Source organism: Notolabrus celidotus, chromosome 6, assembly GCF_009762535.1.
Source record: "Notolabrus celidotus isolate fNotCel1 chromosome 6, fNotCel1.pri, whole genome shotgun sequence".
Lineage (NCBI taxonomy): Eukaryota > Metazoa > Chordata > Actinopteri > Labriformes > Labridae > Notolabrus > Notolabrus celidotus.
This window is the reverse complement of record NC_048277.1, coordinates 9,469,356-9,489,322: the sequence shown is the minus strand read 5'-3', so window position 1 is coordinate 9,489,322 and position 19,967 is coordinate 9,469,356. Positions and strand designations below refer to the sequence as shown.

Genomic DNA, 19,967 nt, shown 5'->3' with positions numbered 1-19,967 from the left:
TTCCACATCCTGTGACTCAGTGGTGAAAATGGATATAAGGTTATACACAGTGATCTTACACATTTAGTTTTAAAATAAAATGTATTGCATGTTTGTAATAGATCTGGTGTCATGTGACCTAGTGTGATTAAATAATTTCAGATATGAAAACTCTCTTGGACAAATTCATTGTCTTTGTAATTTATACAAACTTATTTTAATAGTGTTATTTTGAAGATTTTCCATGTTATGTGACTTAGTGTCCTCATAAAACATCATACTGAACACAAACACGACAGAACCCTCTGTTCGACATCACGTTGCCTTTCTGTTGTATTCACTGAATGCAGCTGTTGAGGCTTATTTGTGAGGTGAGTAGCTATGGAGGTTAAAGGTCACATCCTCTTTTCATCGCCCACCTGCCCACAAACACGTTGAGGATAATGAGAGAGAGAGAGAGAGAGCTGCTGCACAAGTTATTCAATGTGATTCAGCAGGTTTATTACTTCTGTTCAGGCTGATTCATATGCAGAACAATGCGGTACAATGTCTTCAGTCTGTGTTGTAAATGTCAGATCTGCATCTAGTGACAAAATGTGAATCAAGATGAAGCAATGAAAAACATGTAACTGTTTAAATGAGCAGTGATGTTTCACACAGGTCAGGTAAGGACTCTTGCAGAGTGATACTTTTCATGATTGATAAATGACACAAAGAACAAAGTGAAGAAACTTGTTGACATTAAATTCCATCATTGCATTAAAGCAATGTGAACCTCATCTCAGTATAAAACTCATTTCATCACAGACATGCAGTCATCACTTGAACCAAATCATCTCACACATATCTACATACACACGGCTACCTGCCTGCATGTGACTTACAAGCTCAGGTACATAACAGATCTCTCAGAGGTAAAGTCTCACCTGTCAATCACCACTCACCCTGAGACACCTGCCACATGCTCTATAAATAAACACCTTTTATTCTGTATGAATTTGAATGTGTTTATCTAAAGACCTCCTGATACCGGATGATTTCCCTCAGGTACCACAGGAGTATGACTTTTACCTGTATGACTTTTTACATGCTTATTCAAGTCCCCCTTCTCAAAGAATCGTTTCCCACAGGTGCTGCAGGAGTGCGGCATCTCTCCTGTGTGGATTTTTCGAATGTGTCTGCTCAGTTCACTACTAGATTTGAAAGAACTGTCACAGGTTTTGCAAGGAAACGGCTTTTCACCTGTATGAATTCGATGGTGAATATTCAAATCTGAACCCCGCTGGAATCTTTTACCGCAGAAGCTGCAGGAGTAAGGTCTCTCGCCTGTGTGTGTTCTCATGTGTTCTGTCAACACACCTTTAAACCTGAAGGATTTGCCACAGGTTTTGCAGGTGAATGGCTTCTCACCTGTGTGAATGCGATGGTGTGTGTTTAACTCTGAGTTGCGGGGGAATCTTTTTCCACAGGTGCTACAAGAGAAAGGCTTCTCCCCTGTGTGTGTCCTCAAGTGGATATTCCGTGTGTAGGCAGATTTAAAGTCTTTCCCACAGGTGTCGCAGGAATATGGCGTCTCACCTGTGTGTGTTCTCATGTGTTCTGTCAAGCTGCCTTTATGTCTGAAGGCTCTGCTGCATGTCGTGCAGGTAAACGGCGTTTCCCCTGTGTGAATGAGAAGGTGCCTCTTTAAGTGTGCATTCTGACTGAACCTTTTCCCACAGGTGCTGCAGGAGTACGGTTTCTCCCCTGTGTGAGTTTTTATGTGGACTGCTAATGTCTTGCTAAATCTGAAGCGTTTCCCACATACGTTACAGGAGTATGGTTTCTCCCCTGTGTGTGTCCTCATGTGAACTGTCAGGCTGCCTTTCTCCCTGAAAGATTTGCCACATATTTTGCAGGTAAACGGCTTCTCCCCTGTATGAATTTGAATGTGCCTGCTCAAGTGTGATACCCGGGAAAATCTTTCCCCACAGGTGCTGCAGGAGTAAGGCTTCTCACCTGTGTGAGTCCTCATGTGAACTCTCAATGTACTGCTAAATCTGAAGCGATTCCCACATGTCTTACAGGAGTAAGGCCTCTCTCCTGTGTGTGTTCTTGTATGAACGGTCAGTAATGACTTGAAACTGAATATTTTCCCACAGCTCTTACAGGTATGCGTCTCTCTACCTGTGTGGACACGCTGGTGTGTCTGTAACTCTGACTTGTACTCAAAATCTTCCCCACATAGGTCACATTTGAAAGACTTTTCCCCTTGTTGAGGATCACGGTGAGTCTCTGACAGTTTTGTGTTCTGACTTCCTCTTTTGTGAACTTTTCTCTCTTTTTTTGGTTTTGATTTTCTAGTTGATTCTGAGTCTCCATGCTCGCCTGTCTTTGGATCTTGGTTATCAGCAACATGAGGGTCTGGAGAAATGAGCTGGTGTTCATTCCTCAGTTCTGGATCAGAGTCCCCAGTCTCCTCCCACTCCTGGCTGGTGCAGAGCTCTTCCTGTTCCTCTTTAATCTGTGGAGGCTCTGGGTCCTCTTGGTCCAGACTGGAGCCCCTCTTCTGGTTACAGAGCTGCTGGTCAGAGAGACCCTCCTCCTCCTCCTCCTTACAGACATGTTGTTGTGGGAGCTCTGCAGGAACACAAAACACACGCATCAATATAGCACTGAGATGTATGAATAAATATAAAAGTGCTTGAACTCACCGATTCTGTGCACGTTTATGTGAGGTTTCCAAGCCATATCCAGCATTCTGCGCTGACGGCCGATCTCTTCCTCATACTGGACGATGGTTCTCTGAAAAACTACAAATATGTCTTCAGCAGCAGCAGTCAGCCGCTCGGTGATAAACTCTCTCAGTGATTCAGCTGAAGACATTGTTGATCACACACACGTGAAGAAAATAACTGCGATACAACAACAGAGGCACCTCCCAGTTATTCAACTCCAAAGGAGAAGGTCCTGTTGGTTTACTTCCGCTGTGTGTAACACTGTTAGAGTACCGACTGTGGCGCTGCGGGAACTTTTTGTTTTGTTTATTTTCTCAACAGGAAAATAAAATAAAACTACTTGTCTTAACTCTATAATTAAAGCTCTATTGTTTGAAATCAAGTCTTTTAACTGGTAGAATGTATTTGGTACTTTGCAGGAAAATAGTTGTATACACAATACAAGAAAGCTGCAGACCTCTTCAGGTTGTAGTATAAGCACTTAAATCCAATATCATACCTTTTTTTCTGAGACTTTTCAAAATGAGGAAACTTCTGAGATTGAGAGGACATTACTTTACATAGAAGAGATTCATTTAAAACATACCATGATGTTATTCTGAATGCTTTGCCAACATCAAATTATCAACATCTTACACAGTGTCTTCACTTTTATTAAATTATGGTTGTAGGTAAAACATGATACAGTGCTTTATTGGAAACTTTCAGGTGGAACTCGTGATCAGAAAATGCACCCTGTTTGCCCCCTTCCAGTGGGTAAAAACAGAGCCATATTATGTGATAGAATAGGATTAATTGTCCTCAGGTTACCATCCAGGTGGATAAAACAAGATAAAGAGCATGAGGTGCCTTTTCAGGGGTTGAAACTATGTTTGGATTAAATTAATTGGGTTGGATGAAATACAGTACAATTCCCTGTCAAGTTCCCATGTAGAAAACAAATCATAAATATCATATCTTAAATAGATTGTTCTTTCTTCTACTGCTGGTAAACAAAATTTGTATTTAATAAACGCATCAGTTGAAAGCGGAACATAAAGTTGCCGTGGCTCAACTGTCGGTACTTTAATGCTGTGACACGAAGTGCAGGTAAACAAACCGGAGTTGCTTTTTTTGAAAGAGTTGAAACACCGAGGAGGTTATTTTCTTATCACATCGTTGCTCTTTTCACGTTTAATAATTCAACACTGTCCTGCAGGACGTCCCGACAGTGCCCCCTGCTGGACATTTAGAAAGCAGCACCTCAGACCACAATCCACCTGAACACCACTGTTTTCTAAATAACGTATAGTTTTAAGGGACTATTACACCAAAATTGTCCCTTCTAACAACAGATTAAATATTAATTACACCAGATTCCCCGATTACAACAACATTTTAAAGTTTCATTACAGTCAAATAGTAATTCAAACAACATTTTCAAGTTGAATGACTCTAGGGGACACCAGTTTAGCGACAGGTGGCATGCTGCTACAAAATGTTTTGATTTGATTAGACAACTCTATTCATGCAATATTAAAACGTCTTTCTTCCAACATACCTTTTACCTCATTCTCAAAAAAAAAATGCAACTTTTTTTGTCGTACTACTTTTTCTCTTATGATGACTGTATCGTCATTATATTGCACATGTATTCCAGTGATTTTCTTCTTGCAAAAGTACGACTTTATTCCATTACTATTACAACTTTATTCTGACAACATTATAAATAAATTGTTTTAATATAATAACTTTATCTTCCAAATTGTATGACCTTCTTACAGCGAGTCCTCAAGGATTTATTGTTCTTTGTATTTCTGTATTAATCAAACATGAATAGTAATGCTCTGCAACAGTCCTGAACTGACCAGTCTGAACCATCACTGCTCTTTTTTTTAAAATGACATGTTTTTCATTGCTTCATCTTGATTCACATTTTGTCACTGGATGCAGATCTGACATTTACAACACAGACTGAAGACATTGCAACACATTGTTTTGCATATGAATCTCATCTGTGTATTCTTATGAGATACCTTTGTAATATGAAGATGTAATAGAGTCAGATCAGTGCTGTGAGAAATTCTGTTCACCAGAGCTACAGATGCTTGTGATCAACATCAGGAAGCCAAGGGCTTTAGATCCAGTGTGAGATTGCAGACACTGTACTTAATATTTCTAATTTCCACTGTTCTGGCAGTCGCAATGCAGAACAACTCTGCACTAATTTACAGTCAGTTTATTGACAGTATTAATACGTTAGCCATAGCACATGCAACCACAGCTCTCTCCCTCTCTTACATTTTCCCTCACATGTATGTGGGCAGGTGGCCGATGAAAATAGGATGTGACATTAACTTGTCTAAGAGTGTTTTCATATCCTAAATTATTTAATCACACTAAGTCACATAACATTAGATCTATTGAAGACATGCAATAATATTGATTAAAAAATAATAGATCATGGAAAATAAATGAAATCCAACACAATAAATCAATCAAGTCAATTTAGAGTCTGAATACTTAATATCACTAAGTATTCACATTTCTACACACTGTGCCTTTAAAGTAGAAATCCACAGAGACATATGCGTTTGGTTCATTCAACAGGTTGAATCATGGTTTCATGAGCAAGTAACCTCAGATTGACTAAAATGTTACTGGTTTATGAAAAATACACGCACATTTTAAATTTGATGTCAGCAGCTTGTTTCAAACAGTTGATACAGGGACACGTTTACCGTTGTATTTCATCAACTCTGTAAATGTTGGTGAACCCAGGAGACCAGTTTCTGGAGTTTGAAGTCAAATGTTGTCCTATTCTTGCCTGATAGAGGATTTTAGCTGCTCAACAGTTCAGGGTATCCTTTGTCATATTTTTCATTTCATGATGCTTCAAATGTTTTCAGTTGGTGACAAGTCAGGACTGCAGACAGGCCAGTTTAGCACCAGGACTCTTACAGAGTCATGCTGTTGTAATTCGTGCAGAATGTGGTTTGGCATTGTCTTGCTGAAATATGTAAGGTCTTCCTGAAAAATGCATTGTCTGGATGCTAGTGTTATGTGGCTCCAAAACCTTATACAAAACACTACACAACTTGTTCAAAGTGTTGTTGTCCCTGTCCTAACTTCTTAGGCAATTTGATACTGGCATTAAATGAAAAAAGAGCATATTTAAAAAAAAAAATCAACAACAAAAATATCTACATTTCATGTTTGCAATATATATATATATGAAGAAATAAAGGATATAACCATCAAACTATTATCAACATTTACACAGCGTGCAAACCTTTGGAAATTGGGGTTGCATGTGTCGTATCTTGACCGCCCGTGATGTGTAGATTCAGAAGGAATCTTCGTGACACTGGCTTGCTTGCATAGTAATACGTTTATTACAAGAAAACAATACCCGTATCAAACAAGCACCCGGAACAGCTCTGCAAATCTGCTGACTCCCAGAATGCTGTTGACCAGCACCTTTTATAGGTCTGCGAACCAATGACATAGCCTACTACCAAGCCCAAACTTATCTTAACATCTAGTTATTTATTGTACTCTCCTTGGCTCTGCTAGCCTAAGGGTCACAAAACGTGTCCATGCATGTCACTAAACAGGAAGGTGTCTCAATCTAATTTCCTTGAGAGTCTGGGACAGCATAAAACATAAAACTGATCATCTTATGGCACTTCAGTGGCAGTATTCAGTCATCATTATATCATTTTGGATATTCAAACTTACAATTTGACTTACAATAGGACCCTATCCTTACTAGAGCAGTCTATGTTATTAGTGTATGTAATAGTATAAATAATAGTATTTATGTTTACAACAGTGCACGCGGGGTGAAATCAGGACACGTCCCGCGCTCGCGGTCACGGTGTCAGATATCCGGAGGTGAGATGGCCAATTAAATTCCGACGCCTGAAGGCTGTCAACGTCACCCCCCTCCCTCTGTCGTACACACGCACACACACTCACGCACGCACAGTCTGAGCGGGGCACGTACATAAAAGCGTACAGTGAGGCCAAAACTGGATCATTAACGTTAGTCCTTCTGCTTGTGTCCCTCTACACCGTCGGTATGTCTCTGCCCGCCGCCTCCAGGCTGCTGAGGAGCGCGCTCCGGACTCAGTTGGTGCCTGTGGCCAACGTCGCCTCAAAACCTGCAAAACACAACATCACTGTAGGGGTGAGTCTATGTCCACTGTTCTGTGTTCTGAAGACCGCAGCTGGTCCCCTCATCCTCTAGGGTCCACACATATTGAGCCCTACAGTCTATTAATGTTTCCCTGGAAGCCCTCATGTCTCCGTGTCCTGATGTGACCTCACATGACGGCGCATAATCCTGCAGCACCCGCACTTCAATTTAACTGCGCCAAACTTTATTCTGCGGCGCCTGTCGAGTTTTTCATGTTGAATAATCATTAATATGGTTTAATGACGCATTTTCCTGCACCATGCTGATTCTGATGGTGATCAAGCTTGTTTATTTTTAATACACTTTCGATATTGCGTCAGTATCTCGCCATTATTCCGCCTTATCCGAACACGTACACAACTCTGCCAGCTCAGACAGAAAAACATGTCAGACTTTATCCTGAGAAATAACCTCAGCTGATTCTGTTTTACTTGATAGCACTTTTTAAACGCTGCTTGCCTTTATACCTACATTATTATTGCAGTGTGTTTCATATTGTGTCGTCTAGTTGTGTGAACGCATGGCGTCCTGTTGATCAGGTGCCAACTGACTGACCTTCATGCAGATCGGTCACCCATATTATAAATGAGACTTCACCAAAGATATTTACCTATGACCCTGTATTAAAGTAACAGAGCTGATTAATTATGGTGTTATTGAGTTTATTAATAACACTAGCATGGCCTGTGTTTGGCCTACCTAAAGAGAGATAGCTTTTTTTTTAGTGTTTTTCTGCAAAGTCAAGATCAATAACAACTCAACCTTAGCTCACCTGGGCCCAGGGTTATAGTAGGGGAACAGGGGTCGAATGAGGCACTGCGTTCTGTTACCACTTATGAACAATGTTGTTTTTCATGGACCAGATCTAAAGAAGTGATTCACATAAACAAGACAACACATAAGACAAAAGAGACTGTTCAGGCAGCTGCATACGATGATGGTGGATAAGGTCCTGAATGCACATCCAGTGCGGACATATTAAGGAACATATTTCATTTTAAATATGTATATGTTTTATTTTTAAACATTTTTACAGATTTTAAATAGCAACTGAATATATGACTATAAATAAAGTATAAGCTGTGCATACTGTGTGCATTGTTTTCAGTACAAGGCTCACTGAACCTCTGTTTGACTTATTTACATTTCTTGCTGACGAGTCGATCATATTAAAAAGGACTCAAAAACACAAACAATAATTTTGAGATTAAAATGACAAAAGAAAAAAACACATAATAGTCTGTGTCCCACGGCCTGATAATCCATGAATACTCACAGCAGGGTGCTCATTGTGACAACATAAATGGATCCTTTATAAATAAACTATTTTAAAAGTGTTCATTCATAGTGCATGCTTTACTAGTGCAATATAGAATATGTCTGTTAAACCTTTTTTTTTTTAAATCATGATTATTTGTAGAATTTCAATAGTTAATGATTAATCACATTTTTATGACAAGTTTAAATTCCTTTATGTTTAACTTTAATATGGTTTCTAAGTCTGTATTAACAATGTAAAACAATTTAATTTGGGAATCAAATGAATGCAAAGAAATTTCTTTATGATCTTGACTTTTAGATTTATTATTAAATAAAACCAAGACTCAAAGGGAGGAGACAGCTTCAGAGAGTTTATTCTGTCAGATACAGGGTTTATTATTTTAAAGGATAACAATGTCACACATTAAGAAATATTCAGCAGTGCATTTACAAATCGTCCAATCAGCTCTCCAGCGGACCAATCATAGGGCTTGCAGTCCGTGTTGTTTTGGTGCTAATTACATTTTGGAGGAGGTTCACATCAGGCTACATGCGTAGGCTTCTGCATTGAAAAAGTGTTACGGAGACTGACGGCGTAGCCTCGATTCGACACAGAAGTATTAACCAGCCTTTAGACCCGGGTCATCCCTGTGTTTACTGACCTGCAGTCAGTTTCAGCATTCCTGTAGTTAACCTCTTTGATTGAGTCCCTTCCTCAGGTCTATGGTGACTCTCTCTCTCCTAAATAGCGCTCTGTCAGCTTCTGTGATGTGGTCGCCGGCTGACATCAGTCTGATTAGCTGCACCTGTATGCTTTAGCTCGTAGGTGGTAGCTCAAACTAAAAGTACTACCTATGAAGGGAGACGCAGCCATGGTTTAACTACGGTGTGCTAAAAGGGGAATAATAAGTTAATGATAATAGTAAGATAGCACATTAATGCTGTCAGCCTTACTAATGGAAATGACTGCAGAACACTCTCATCCAGCTCATACAGATTTCATGAGAACCAGCATGGTTGAGATGTTGCTTGGACTTGGATTCTCTAAGGAATTTCTGAGTCCTGAAAAATAGACGAGCAAAGTTCAAACCAGCTGAGTGTTTACAGGCTACAGACTGTTAGAGAAGTATTTTTCTTCATGCCAAAGAAAACCACAGAGTTCAGTTAATTATGACCGAATATGGACAAAAGACAAGATAAAAAAAAATACCATTCTGACTATTCTCTATACACACACCAGACTACACTGAGAGAAACAGGAGTGTAACCTCACAGGACACAGGAGCTGCTGCTCTACCTCTGCTTCTGTCTGTTCGTTTGGAGCTGAATTCACCACAAACATCCAACACGAACATTTCCTTCCTCCTAATCATTGAAAGTTATTATTTTGAGCATTGGTAATACATAAAAGTTGCCTCCCATGCTGTGTGATACTGAACTAACTCTCTCTTCATGTGTGTGTGCCCCACAGGAGCAGGCCATAGCTATGTCAGTCATGTTTGTGACCATCCTGGGTCCCTCCGGCTGGATCCTGTCTCACCTGGAGGACTACAAGAAGAAGCAGTAGAGATGAAGGAGTGGTGGAGGAGGAGGAAGAGGAGGAGGGAGTATCATTCCGGCCCATATGAAGATGCCGACCAGACGGCCAGTCTCTCTCACTCCTTCAGCTGTTGAGACGAGATGTCAGTTTTGCTTTCTGATTTGTTCCTGCACTTCTGACCTGTGGAAATGTTCACCTGTGCACCTATTGACCTCTTATCAATAAATACATGTTCAGTAAATCAAACAGCTGATCGAGTGCTCTTTGACTGCAGATTTTCCTCTAATCTTTAACCCTATACAGCCAGAGTCATCATATTTTATAAGGTTTTGAGAAATCTACATCATCAATGTGATCTGAGTAAACCCAGATACATGCAATGCACTTGCACCTTGTTATTCAAGGTTTAAATCACATTATTGGTAATATATAGATTGGAAACTGAAAACTTTGTAGTCTATACTTTAGCTTTTTTTTTTTACTTAGACAACCTGTGAGAAATTTCAGACAATAAAACATGAACCAACCTATCAAAGTGAAATGAGAGGTTTCGACTGGAAACGACTCAAATACTATGGCCAACATTAGATTGTTTGCATCGACTTTTTATGTTAATGAATAAAAAATACTGGAAAAGTTATTAAAGTGATGGTAAATAAGGTCCTTTGTTTTCACTGCCTCAGATAAAAACACCAACATCACAGTGTTTCATGTACACTGTCTCAGCGGTTCATCTGCAGGTCACCCTGCTAATCCAGTTTATTCCAGACAGAGACGACACAGATTCAAAGTTTAATCCACTAATCTCTCATCAGTTTAATCACCTATGTGGCTTGATCCTGCCATCTAGTTTTCCTTGTAACATTTCCTCGTCTCCTGCTTCTCAGCAAGTGTTTACAAGTGTAGCTGTGTCAGCGAGTCTAAAACTGATGATAAAACAGCTGCTAGACACGATAGAGGTCACTGACTTGGAATTGTTAGTCAACAGTTTCAAAGTTTAAGAGGCACAGATTTAAAGTAATCACTGATCACTTAATAACAAAGTCACACCGTGTCTTTGTTGTTAAGTCAGTGACCAGTGACCAACTCTTTGTTCATAAAGTTCTCACACGCTGACACAACAATGACAATATGACTGATGTGTGCAGCCCAGCCGAGAACGATAGCAGTGCAGAGATCGAAAAGTGGCCTGTGCTATATGAAAAGCCATTTGAGCATTTATTCCATGTCCTTGATATCAAGCGTCAGTTTCCTGCACTAGTAAGATCCTGGACAGCTTAACCAGTTGAATGTTGAAACCCTTACTAGTTGACTAGTAGACAGCAAAAACTCCCACATGTTGACTAGTAAAGGCCAAAATCTTTACTAGTGTTACTAGTGAGAGGAATTTTAACATTACTAGTTAACAAGTAAGCCTACAAAAAGTTTACTAGTTTACTAGTAATGACAAAAAAGTCCACTAGTAACACTAGGTAAAATATTTTTTGACAGACTAGTGCACAAGTAAGGCTCAAAATTGTAACTAGTTAACTAGTGACAACCAAAAGTCCAGTAGTAACACTAGTAAAGATTTTGGCCTTTACTAGTCAACATGTAGGAGTTTTTGCTGTCTGCTAGTCAACTAGTAAGGGTTAACTAGTTCTGTCCAGGATCTTACTAGTGCAAGAAACTAATGCTTGATATCAAGGATAATGGAATAAATGCTCAAACGGCTTTCCATAGTGCCATGCCACTATGTAGCTAGTGACCTGCAGCCTGTTGCACCAGCTGTGCTTAAGTTGTTTCCTAAGAATCAGAATCAGAATCAGAATCAGCTTTATTCGCCAAGTATGCTTGAACACACAAGGAATTTGACTTTGGTAAACTGTGCTCTCTTTGTACAAGGCAGAATAGGAATAAGAATAAGAACTACAATAAAAAAATAAAATGAAAATATAATAACAATAACCTTAGCTATAAATACAAAGAAACAACAAATAGCTTGACTAATATGTACAGGCTAAAATAATATGATAAAGTGCAGTGGTGAGTTGCAGAGGTAGTTTTACATTATAAAATAGAAGTTAAATAATACAAAAAATAGAAATATGGAATTCTGCTTGAGAATTGTTGCATTGTATATCTACATGTATATTTACAGAGAGTATTTATCTGACAGGTATGACACTGTTATGGTTTAGTGTTCATCAGAGTGACAGCCTGGGGGAAGAAACTGTTCTTATGGCGGGTTGTTTTGGCGCACAGTGATCTGTAGCGCCTGCCGGAGGGGAGGAGTTTGAAGAATTTGTGTCCAGGGTGTGAGGGGTCAGCGGTAATGCTCCCTGCCCGTTTCCTGGCCCGGGACCGGTACAAGTCCTGGATGGGGGGCAGATCGACACCGATGATTTTCTCTGCAGTCCTTATAGTCCGCTGCAGTCTGTGTTTGTCTAGTTTGGTTGCAGAGCCAAACCAGACAGTGATGGAGGTACACAGAACAGACTGGATGATGGAGGTGTAGAACATGATCAGCAGCTCCTGAGGCAGGTTGAACTTCCTGAGCTGACGCAGGAAGTACATCCTCTGCTGGGCCTTTTTTCTGATTGTGTCTATGTGGGAGGTCCACCTCAGGTCCCGGGAAATAGTGGATCCCAGGAACCTGAAAGAGTCCACAGTAGACACAGTGCTGTTCAGGATGGTGAGGGGGGGGAGTGGGGGGGGGCTTCTCCTGAAGTCCACTGTCATCTCTACCGTCTTGAGCGGGTTCAGCTCCAGATGGTTCTGACTACACCAGAGGGCCAGCTGTTCCACCTCCTGTCTGTAAGCAGACTCGTCTCCGTCCTGGATGAGACCGATGACGGTGGTGTCGTCTGCAAACTTCAGGAGTTTCACCGAGGGGTCCCCTGAGGTGCAGTCATTGGTGTAGAGGGAGAAGAGCAGTGGGGAGAGAACACATCCCTGTGGGGCGCCAGTGCTGATGGTCCGGGTGCTGGATTTGATGCTCCCCAGCCTCACCTGCTGTCTCCTGTCCGTCAGGAAGTTGGTGATCCACTGACAGATGGAGGCCGGCACTGTGAGCTGGGTGAGTTTCTGGTGCAGGATGTCTGGTATGATGGTATTGAACGCAGAGCTGAAGTCCACAAACAGGATCCTAGCGTAGGTCCTGGGGGAGTCCAGGTGATGCAGGATGTAGTTCAGACCCATATTGACTGCATCCTCCACCGACCTGTTTGCCCGATAGGCAAACTGCAGGGGGTCCAGCAGGGGGCCTGTGATGTCTTTCAGGTGGCTCAACACTAGTCTCTCGAAGGACTTCATGACCACAGACGTCAGGGCGACGGGCCTGTAGTCATTGAGTCCTGTGATGGTGGGTTTCTTTGGGACTGGGATGATGGTGGAGCTTTTGAAGCATGAGGGCACTTCACACAGCTCCAGCGATGTGTTGAAGATCTAAGTTAGAGTAAACCAAAAGGTAAGACTAGTTAGTTTGTAACTTAAGTTGTGTCATAGTTTGGTTTCACCACAGAGACGTAAGGTTCATCTTAACTAGTAGACCATAACGTCCAAACCATAGACTGTATAAAATATGGACGTAGTATCCGTGACATCACCCATCTGTTTCTGAAGTACTGTTTTGAAGCCAATCGTTGACGGCAGCCATATTGCTGCTGTCAAGCGATTGTTACGTAAAGAGGTGGGCTTTGAACCTCCTAGCCAACAGCTACAGTGTTTCTGCAGTCAGCTGTGCCTCTCATTGGAAGACTCGTAATCTCAATATCTGAGCACTTCCGCATTGGACTCCTATTTTTAGACCAGAGGTTGCCGCTTCTCAAACGATGAAGCCCATGCGGAAGTGTCATAAACTGCAATACATCGAGAATCCGCTTGAGGCTGGCTGCAGAAACATCGGAAACCACATAGACAACAATTCAAAAAAGATGATCTTTACAGCAGAAATAAACATGTTTAAAGCCTGGTTCAAAAAACGGCTTGGCCCTACTAAGCTAATTTCTCTATTGGCACACACTGTACAGTGGGTGAATTTTTTTCTAACGCAACAGCTCAGAAGATATTAAGATTACGAGTTTTTTCCCAAATAAGGACATGACTGACGTGACTCCCGGTCAGGAACACATAGCTGTTGGCTAAGAGGCTCACATTACATCACACTCTGCCTGGTTGAGTTCCAAATTTCCAATATGGCTGCTGCCGACGATTGTCTTCAAAACAGGTCTCAGAAACAGATGGGTGAAGTCACGGATAATACACCCATATTTTTACAGTCTATGGTCCAAACTAACCAAAACATTGTTGCAGATATGACGTTTACACTTCCAGCAGCCAATCAGAGGAAAGCACCAATTTTGATGCAGGGGTTGTAACGTTGTTATCTTTCGTGCCTAATCGTCTCTGAACTGACCAACCGTTGAAACAAACTGCAGTTACTGTAGCGGAACAACAACAGCAGGTAAGTAAATCTTGATCAAGTGTCACAGTAAAGCGATAACTATAGCCTAAATCCTCAGGCGCGTCTCTCCCGGTATTACGGTTTTAAAAATGACCCTGTTAACTGGAGACCTTCAGCTGAATGAAACGGTGTTTGTGGAGTTTCCACAGTTGTTGAAACACAGAGGGAGTTTCAAGACTCAATATACTGATCAGATAAGTATTGAATGATTGTCTAAAGACATTTATGAGGGATGCATACGGCTGAAGGTCGGCAGTAAACAGGGTCGCGGTTTAAACCAAAACACTGGCCGATCTCTGCCATGGCTTTTTCAGTTAAAAAGGATTTTAAAGCCGTGTTGAAACATCTTTGCTACTCTCGCTTATCTCCTCTCACGTGTTGATTCAGTGAATACATCTGTGATGAAATATAGCACCATCTAAAACAGCGCCATCTGAGTCTCTTCAAACAGGCTAACTGTTGTGTTGCTCATAATGATACCTGCCTGTCCGTTTGTTTCTATGGTGTCATCTGTGATTAATGATGTTTGTCCTTGTCTTACTGCCCTCTACTGGTCTTGTGGTGTAGTGCATTTACTTTTTTTCCCCTCCATACATCACTGGCCTAATTTGTTACCCGATTTGAAATGCAGACAACAATGGGGGGCACAGAACCTTTTAGTTCAGGGTAAAGAAGTTCTGGGGGATAAAAGACCCCGGAACTCTTGGTCGAAATGCACCTTTGGTCTTGTCATTTATAACATAATGGTACTTTAAAAGCACAACTCGTCTCCTTTGTGATGAAAACATTTCATGTTTACCACCAAATAGGTCTCTGTCAAGGATTTGAACCATTAACTACATCACGCCTTACACCACCTTACACTACACAGTACCAACCACCTCACCACAGGCCTGCCTGGCAGTGCTTATCTTACTGAGATTTAGGTGTTTTCATTTGAACATTTTATTAGGATACTTTAAAAACACGTTAGACAGTCTGGAAAATTTTTTCCTCAAATGGAAAGCCTCAGTCCAGGATGTGAACCAAGAATTATTACGTTGAAGATTGTCCGTGCTAACAACCGCACAGTTGACATGCCTGTAATGATCAGAGTTCTTTCCCCAAACTAATCAGAAAGAATACCATCCTGTTACTGTTCCTCAAGTGATCAGATTACATGTTATCAGAGTACTCTCCCAAAAGCATTCAGATTACATGTTATCAGAGTACTTTCCAAAGAGTAGTGTTGTGGAAGTTTTCTGCTACTGGTGAAGAATGAAACAGAGACTTTGGCCAGCCGACAAGGCTTTATATTTCTTTGCAAAGAAAAGGTCAATCAACACACGAGCGGTCCGAATGAAGAAAGACCCCGTACATTGGGGAGACTTAAACATTTATACCTGAGGAACGCCCCCTAAGGCATGTTTCACAACCTTTTGTCTGCTGCAGGTATCGGCAACCCTCATCAGAGTTTCTTCCCACTCTTTTATCTGCTGCAGGTATCGGCAACGGGACAGGGTTTTGTATCCAGGTGGGAGATTTAAGAGGTCTAGACATCAGAATGTAAAACACAAAAGGACCTGGTATCTTGGTGAGAAAGCAGGAGGTGGGGCATCTCAAGTAGTTGAACACAAAGGAATTGAAAATATAATTACAGAACTAGGCTGTAAACATTTTTATTTCTGTTGTAAAGGTCTGCTTTTTTGAATGGGTGTCTATGTTGTTTATTGTTTTTCTGCAGGCAGCCTTGGTGGACACTCAAGAAACTGCAGTTTTTTACACTTCCTTCATATTTTAAGACCAGAGTTTGCACATAAAGCCTCTGGTAACCCAAATCAACAAAAACCTTCTACCTATGATATTTCAGACCATATGTAAAGACTAAAAACTATGTAAAAATATTAGAACTCAACTTTGATCCATTTTTCAAAAATGTTTTAATACGTTTTTTAACACGTTTTCACCAAATGGCAACCTCAGGTCTCAAACGATGAAGCCCATGCGGAAGTGCTATAAACTGCAATACATCGAGAATCCGCTTAAGGCTGGCTGCAGAAACACCGGAAACCACATAGACATGAATGGGAAAAGGACGATCTTTGAAGCATCAATAAACATGTTTACAGCCTGGTTCAAAAAACGGCTTGGCCCTACTAAGCTAATCTCTCTATCAGCACACACTGTACAGTGGGTGAATTTTTTTCTAACGTGATGGTTCAGAAGATATTAAGATTACGAGTTTTGCCCAAATAAGGACATGACTGACGTGACTCCCGGTCGGGAAAACATAGCTGTTGGCTAAGAGGATCACACTACGTCACACTCTGCCTGGTTGAGTTTTGCATTTTCAATATGGCTGCTGCCGTTGATTTGCTTCAAAACAGGTCTCAGAAACAGATGGGTGACGTCATGGATAATACGTCCATATTTTATACAGTCTATGGTTTTCACACTGGGTTTTAAGGGAGCTGGTTTAACCCATAGAGAGTATAAATAATGGACGTAGTATCCGTGACGTCACCCATCTGTTCCTGACTGCTGTTTTGAAGCCAATTGTCGGCGGCAGCCATATTGGTAATGCTGAACTCAACCAGGCATAGTGTGACGCAAAGGGGCGGAGTTTGAGCCTCCTAGCCAACAGCTATGTGTTACCGCCTGTCAGTCAAGTCAGTCATGTCCTTATTTGGGCAAAAAAATCGTAATCTTAACATTTTCTGAACCGTTGCATTAGAAAAAATTCACTCCCCTTACAGTGTGTGCTGGTAGAGAAATTAGCTACGTAGAGCCAAGCCGTTTTTTTAACTAGGCTGTAAACATGTTTATTATTGCTGCAAAGATCGTCTTTTTTGAATTGGTGTCCATGTGGTTTCCGATGTTTCTGCAGCCAGCCTCAAGCGGATTCTCGATGAATTGCAGTTTATAACACTTCTGCATGGGCTACATATTTTTAGACAAGAGGTTGCCGCTTGGTTTAACCTAGATATTTATTATGTAACAAATATCCAACCAATCATAAATGAAACACTGAGTCACATTGTGATTATTTGACTAATTTGTTAATATGTTATAGCCTTTAGAAATAGTTATATACTTTATAGAGATATTATGGCCAGTAAAGGCCTCATTGTATTATGTTATCTCAAGGTGTACTATAAGTAGGTCAACTGAGAGCACTGTGTTACAGTCAGATGATAAGAGGGAGGAACTCGTGGTTATCAGCTCTGCTTCAAGGACAGCTACAGGCTGAGAAACAACACACACACATCATATTCATAATGAACAATAGTGAACAACAGATAGTTTGTCTGGAAGACGTGTATCATTTGGTACATACGTGTTAGAAATTAGGACCAATAGGAGACGGCTGCGTATTGACACCCAGCTGTACGCCTCCGAAGATGATACTGTATATAAGATTATGGTATCCAGGACTCTGGGCTCATTTTGCTGATTTCCTGCTGGAGCACTGTCATTTTGAGACCAGTGCTGTACTTCTTTATAGGTGACCAGAATAAATGTTTTCTGAGACCTGAACAAATTCTCCGGTGTTCATTCTCGAGCTGCCAACAAAAGAATTGGGGCCAACAACGTGCACACATGTTCAACAAAACTACTCCACTCCTGCTCAGACCGTCGCCTGACGTCTCAGCCAGCTCCCCTCAGTGTTGTCTTAGCTGTTAGCTTGTTTGCTAATCACGTACTGTCTGTATCTGTATAGCTATCTCCCTGCTCTTTGCACCGCTGTGCTCGTGTGTCCCTGTCTGCACATCCGACGGTGAAGATGACAGCTTTTTGTCATTCCTCTATTTTCCTAACTGCGGTGGATTTGGGGAAACTTTGGGACGCGGTTGAGTTGAGCCGCGACCAAGTGGCTAAAGCAGTCCTGCATTATGCGCCGCTCATTTCCCTCAGAACTGGTTCACTAACTATCCCCAGGACAGGTTCACTAACTTTCCCAAAACAGCTCAGGGGTTAGCCAAACAGCTAAGTTTGACACCCAGAGCTGAGCTTCTGCACTTTAGTTTCCGCTGCTCCTGGCATCTAGAGTTGCCACTCGTCCCAGTTTTCACAGAATTGTTCTCTTTTTTCACCAGCTGTCCTGGGAAAATAAAAATCTCTCCCGGGAAACAATTTGTCTTGTTTTTTGGGGGAAAATACAAAAACCTAATTTGATTTCCTGCTTTCTGTAGTCTAGAAAGGTCCCCCATGATTCTGTGGCTATTTAAAATTGTCTCTGTTTTCTTCCCGTCTATGCGAATGTCACATGCATGCACCCTAGCGCTCAAAGCGGCTCAAGCAGGGAGGGAAACTTGACCCAAGAGAGACAGCAAGCTGAATTGACTGATGTCTTCTTTTGCACCAACTTTTGGCGTCTCCATTTGAAATGGGAGGAGAGACGACTGACGAGGAAGGAGATGGAGCAAATACATGCAAGCAACCAGCACGAATAAAACGATATACTAGTTACAATCCTGACTGGGCGACACTGTCAGAGTTTGAATGGGTACGGCCGACCCAGGGAGACAATTTTTCCGCCACATACGTTTTGTGTCCGGCGAAAATCTCTGTAAATATGAAGGGAAACATGCATTGGAAATCCCCGTAAAAACAAAACAGCATCAAGCTGTGGTATCAAACAAACAAAAGCCAGCAGCCCTTGCAACTTTTATGACCAGAAGAAGACAAGGTTGCAGCAATCATAAGTTCTGATTCTGAAGTATTTTGCAAGTCAGCACTCAGAGACCCTTTGAAATGAATAATTTTCAGATTCTAGAGTTTTTATATAATTAGATTCAGAGTCAGACAGCTCAAACATGCAGGTTGTGAACTCTCTTGACCTGTCAATCAAAGAGTTAGTGGCCAAGCCCACACAGTCCTGAGAAATGCTCTGAACTGGAAAATAAGCTGTTTTTGAAAAGTTTTTTCATGGTTATGGATGTTAATTTCCACTCAGATTTTTGTTGAAGCTTGATTACACATTCAATTTTGATATTCTATATGAATTTTAAATATTCCATTTACGTTTTCAGAGGCTTTAATTTTACCATAAATAATTAAGGACCCCTTTGTTCGGTGTCTCTGTTTTACCTCTGTCTAAACTTCAAGCTGATTTGATAGCTTTCGTTACGTTGGCAAGACGGCTCATTTTATTGAAGTGGAAATCATCAGCCCCGCCCTCCCACACTCTGGATTAAGGAAGTATTTAACAACCTGAAACTAGAAAAGATCAGATACACAGTAAGGGGCTCTTCTGAGAGGTTTCATAAGATGTGGGACCCTTTCCTGGATCATGCTAAGACAATTAACTTCCCAGTTATTCCCCAATGAAGCCTTACTTTGTGCTGCTTGGTTCTTGGCCTGACCCATGTCCTGTCTTATTTCTACAACCCTGATTGTTTGAATATGAGATAACCCGCTTACTGTCGCATACAAGGTTTGACCAAGGAGACCCATCTCCTCTTCAGTTATTGTTTTATTTTATTATTGTCACCTTCTTTTTTTTTTCACTCTTAATTATTATTATTATTATTATTATTATTATTATTGTTGTTATTGCTATGGTTATTGTATGTGTGTGTATGTATGTATGTATGTATGTATGTATGTATGTATGTATGTATGTATGTATGTATGTATACATTTATATATATAATTTTATGAAGTACTGAAGTCAAAGTAAAGCATTTCTATCTATCTATCTATCTATCTATCTATCTATCTATCTATCTATCTATCTATCTATCTATCTATCTATCTATCTTCTGTTGAAGATTTTACCTTCGGCATGTGTCTCGTGACCGTCCCTCGTCCCTACTTTATTCCTGACGAAAAATTTGAAATTACAAATGGACAAAAACAACAAGC

The 19,967-nt window shown here is 40.9% G+C and overlaps 2 protein-coding genes across 2 annotated transcripts; one reads left to right on the top strand and one right to left on the bottom strand.

Annotated features, from left to right (window-relative positions):
* Positions 1–458: 458 nt before the first annotated feature.
* Positions 459–2,965, bottom strand: LOC117815087 (gastrula zinc finger protein XlCGF57.1-like). Its single transcript, XM_034686762.1, has 2 exons — positions 2,673–2,965; positions 459–2,598 (listed from the first exon to the last, which is right to left on the bottom strand). Exons 1-2 carry the CDS (start codon positions 2,842–2,844, stop codon positions 992–994), a joined length of 1,779 nt encoding a protein of 592 aa, XP_034542653.1. The 5' UTR covers positions 2,845–2,965; the 3' UTR covers positions 459–991.
* Positions 2,966–6,638: 3,673 nt separating this feature from the next.
* On the top strand, positions 6,639–9,922 carry LOC117815104 (cytochrome c oxidase subunit 8B, mitochondrial). Its single transcript, XM_034686801.1, has 2 exons — positions 6,639–6,867; positions 9,608–9,922. Exons 1-2 carry the CDS (start codon positions 6,760–6,762, stop codon positions 9,701–9,703), a joined length of 204 nt encoding a protein of 67 aa, XP_034542692.1. The 5' UTR covers positions 6,639–6,759; the 3' UTR covers positions 9,704–9,922.
* The last annotated feature ends 10,045 nt before the right edge of the window (positions 9,923–19,967 follow it).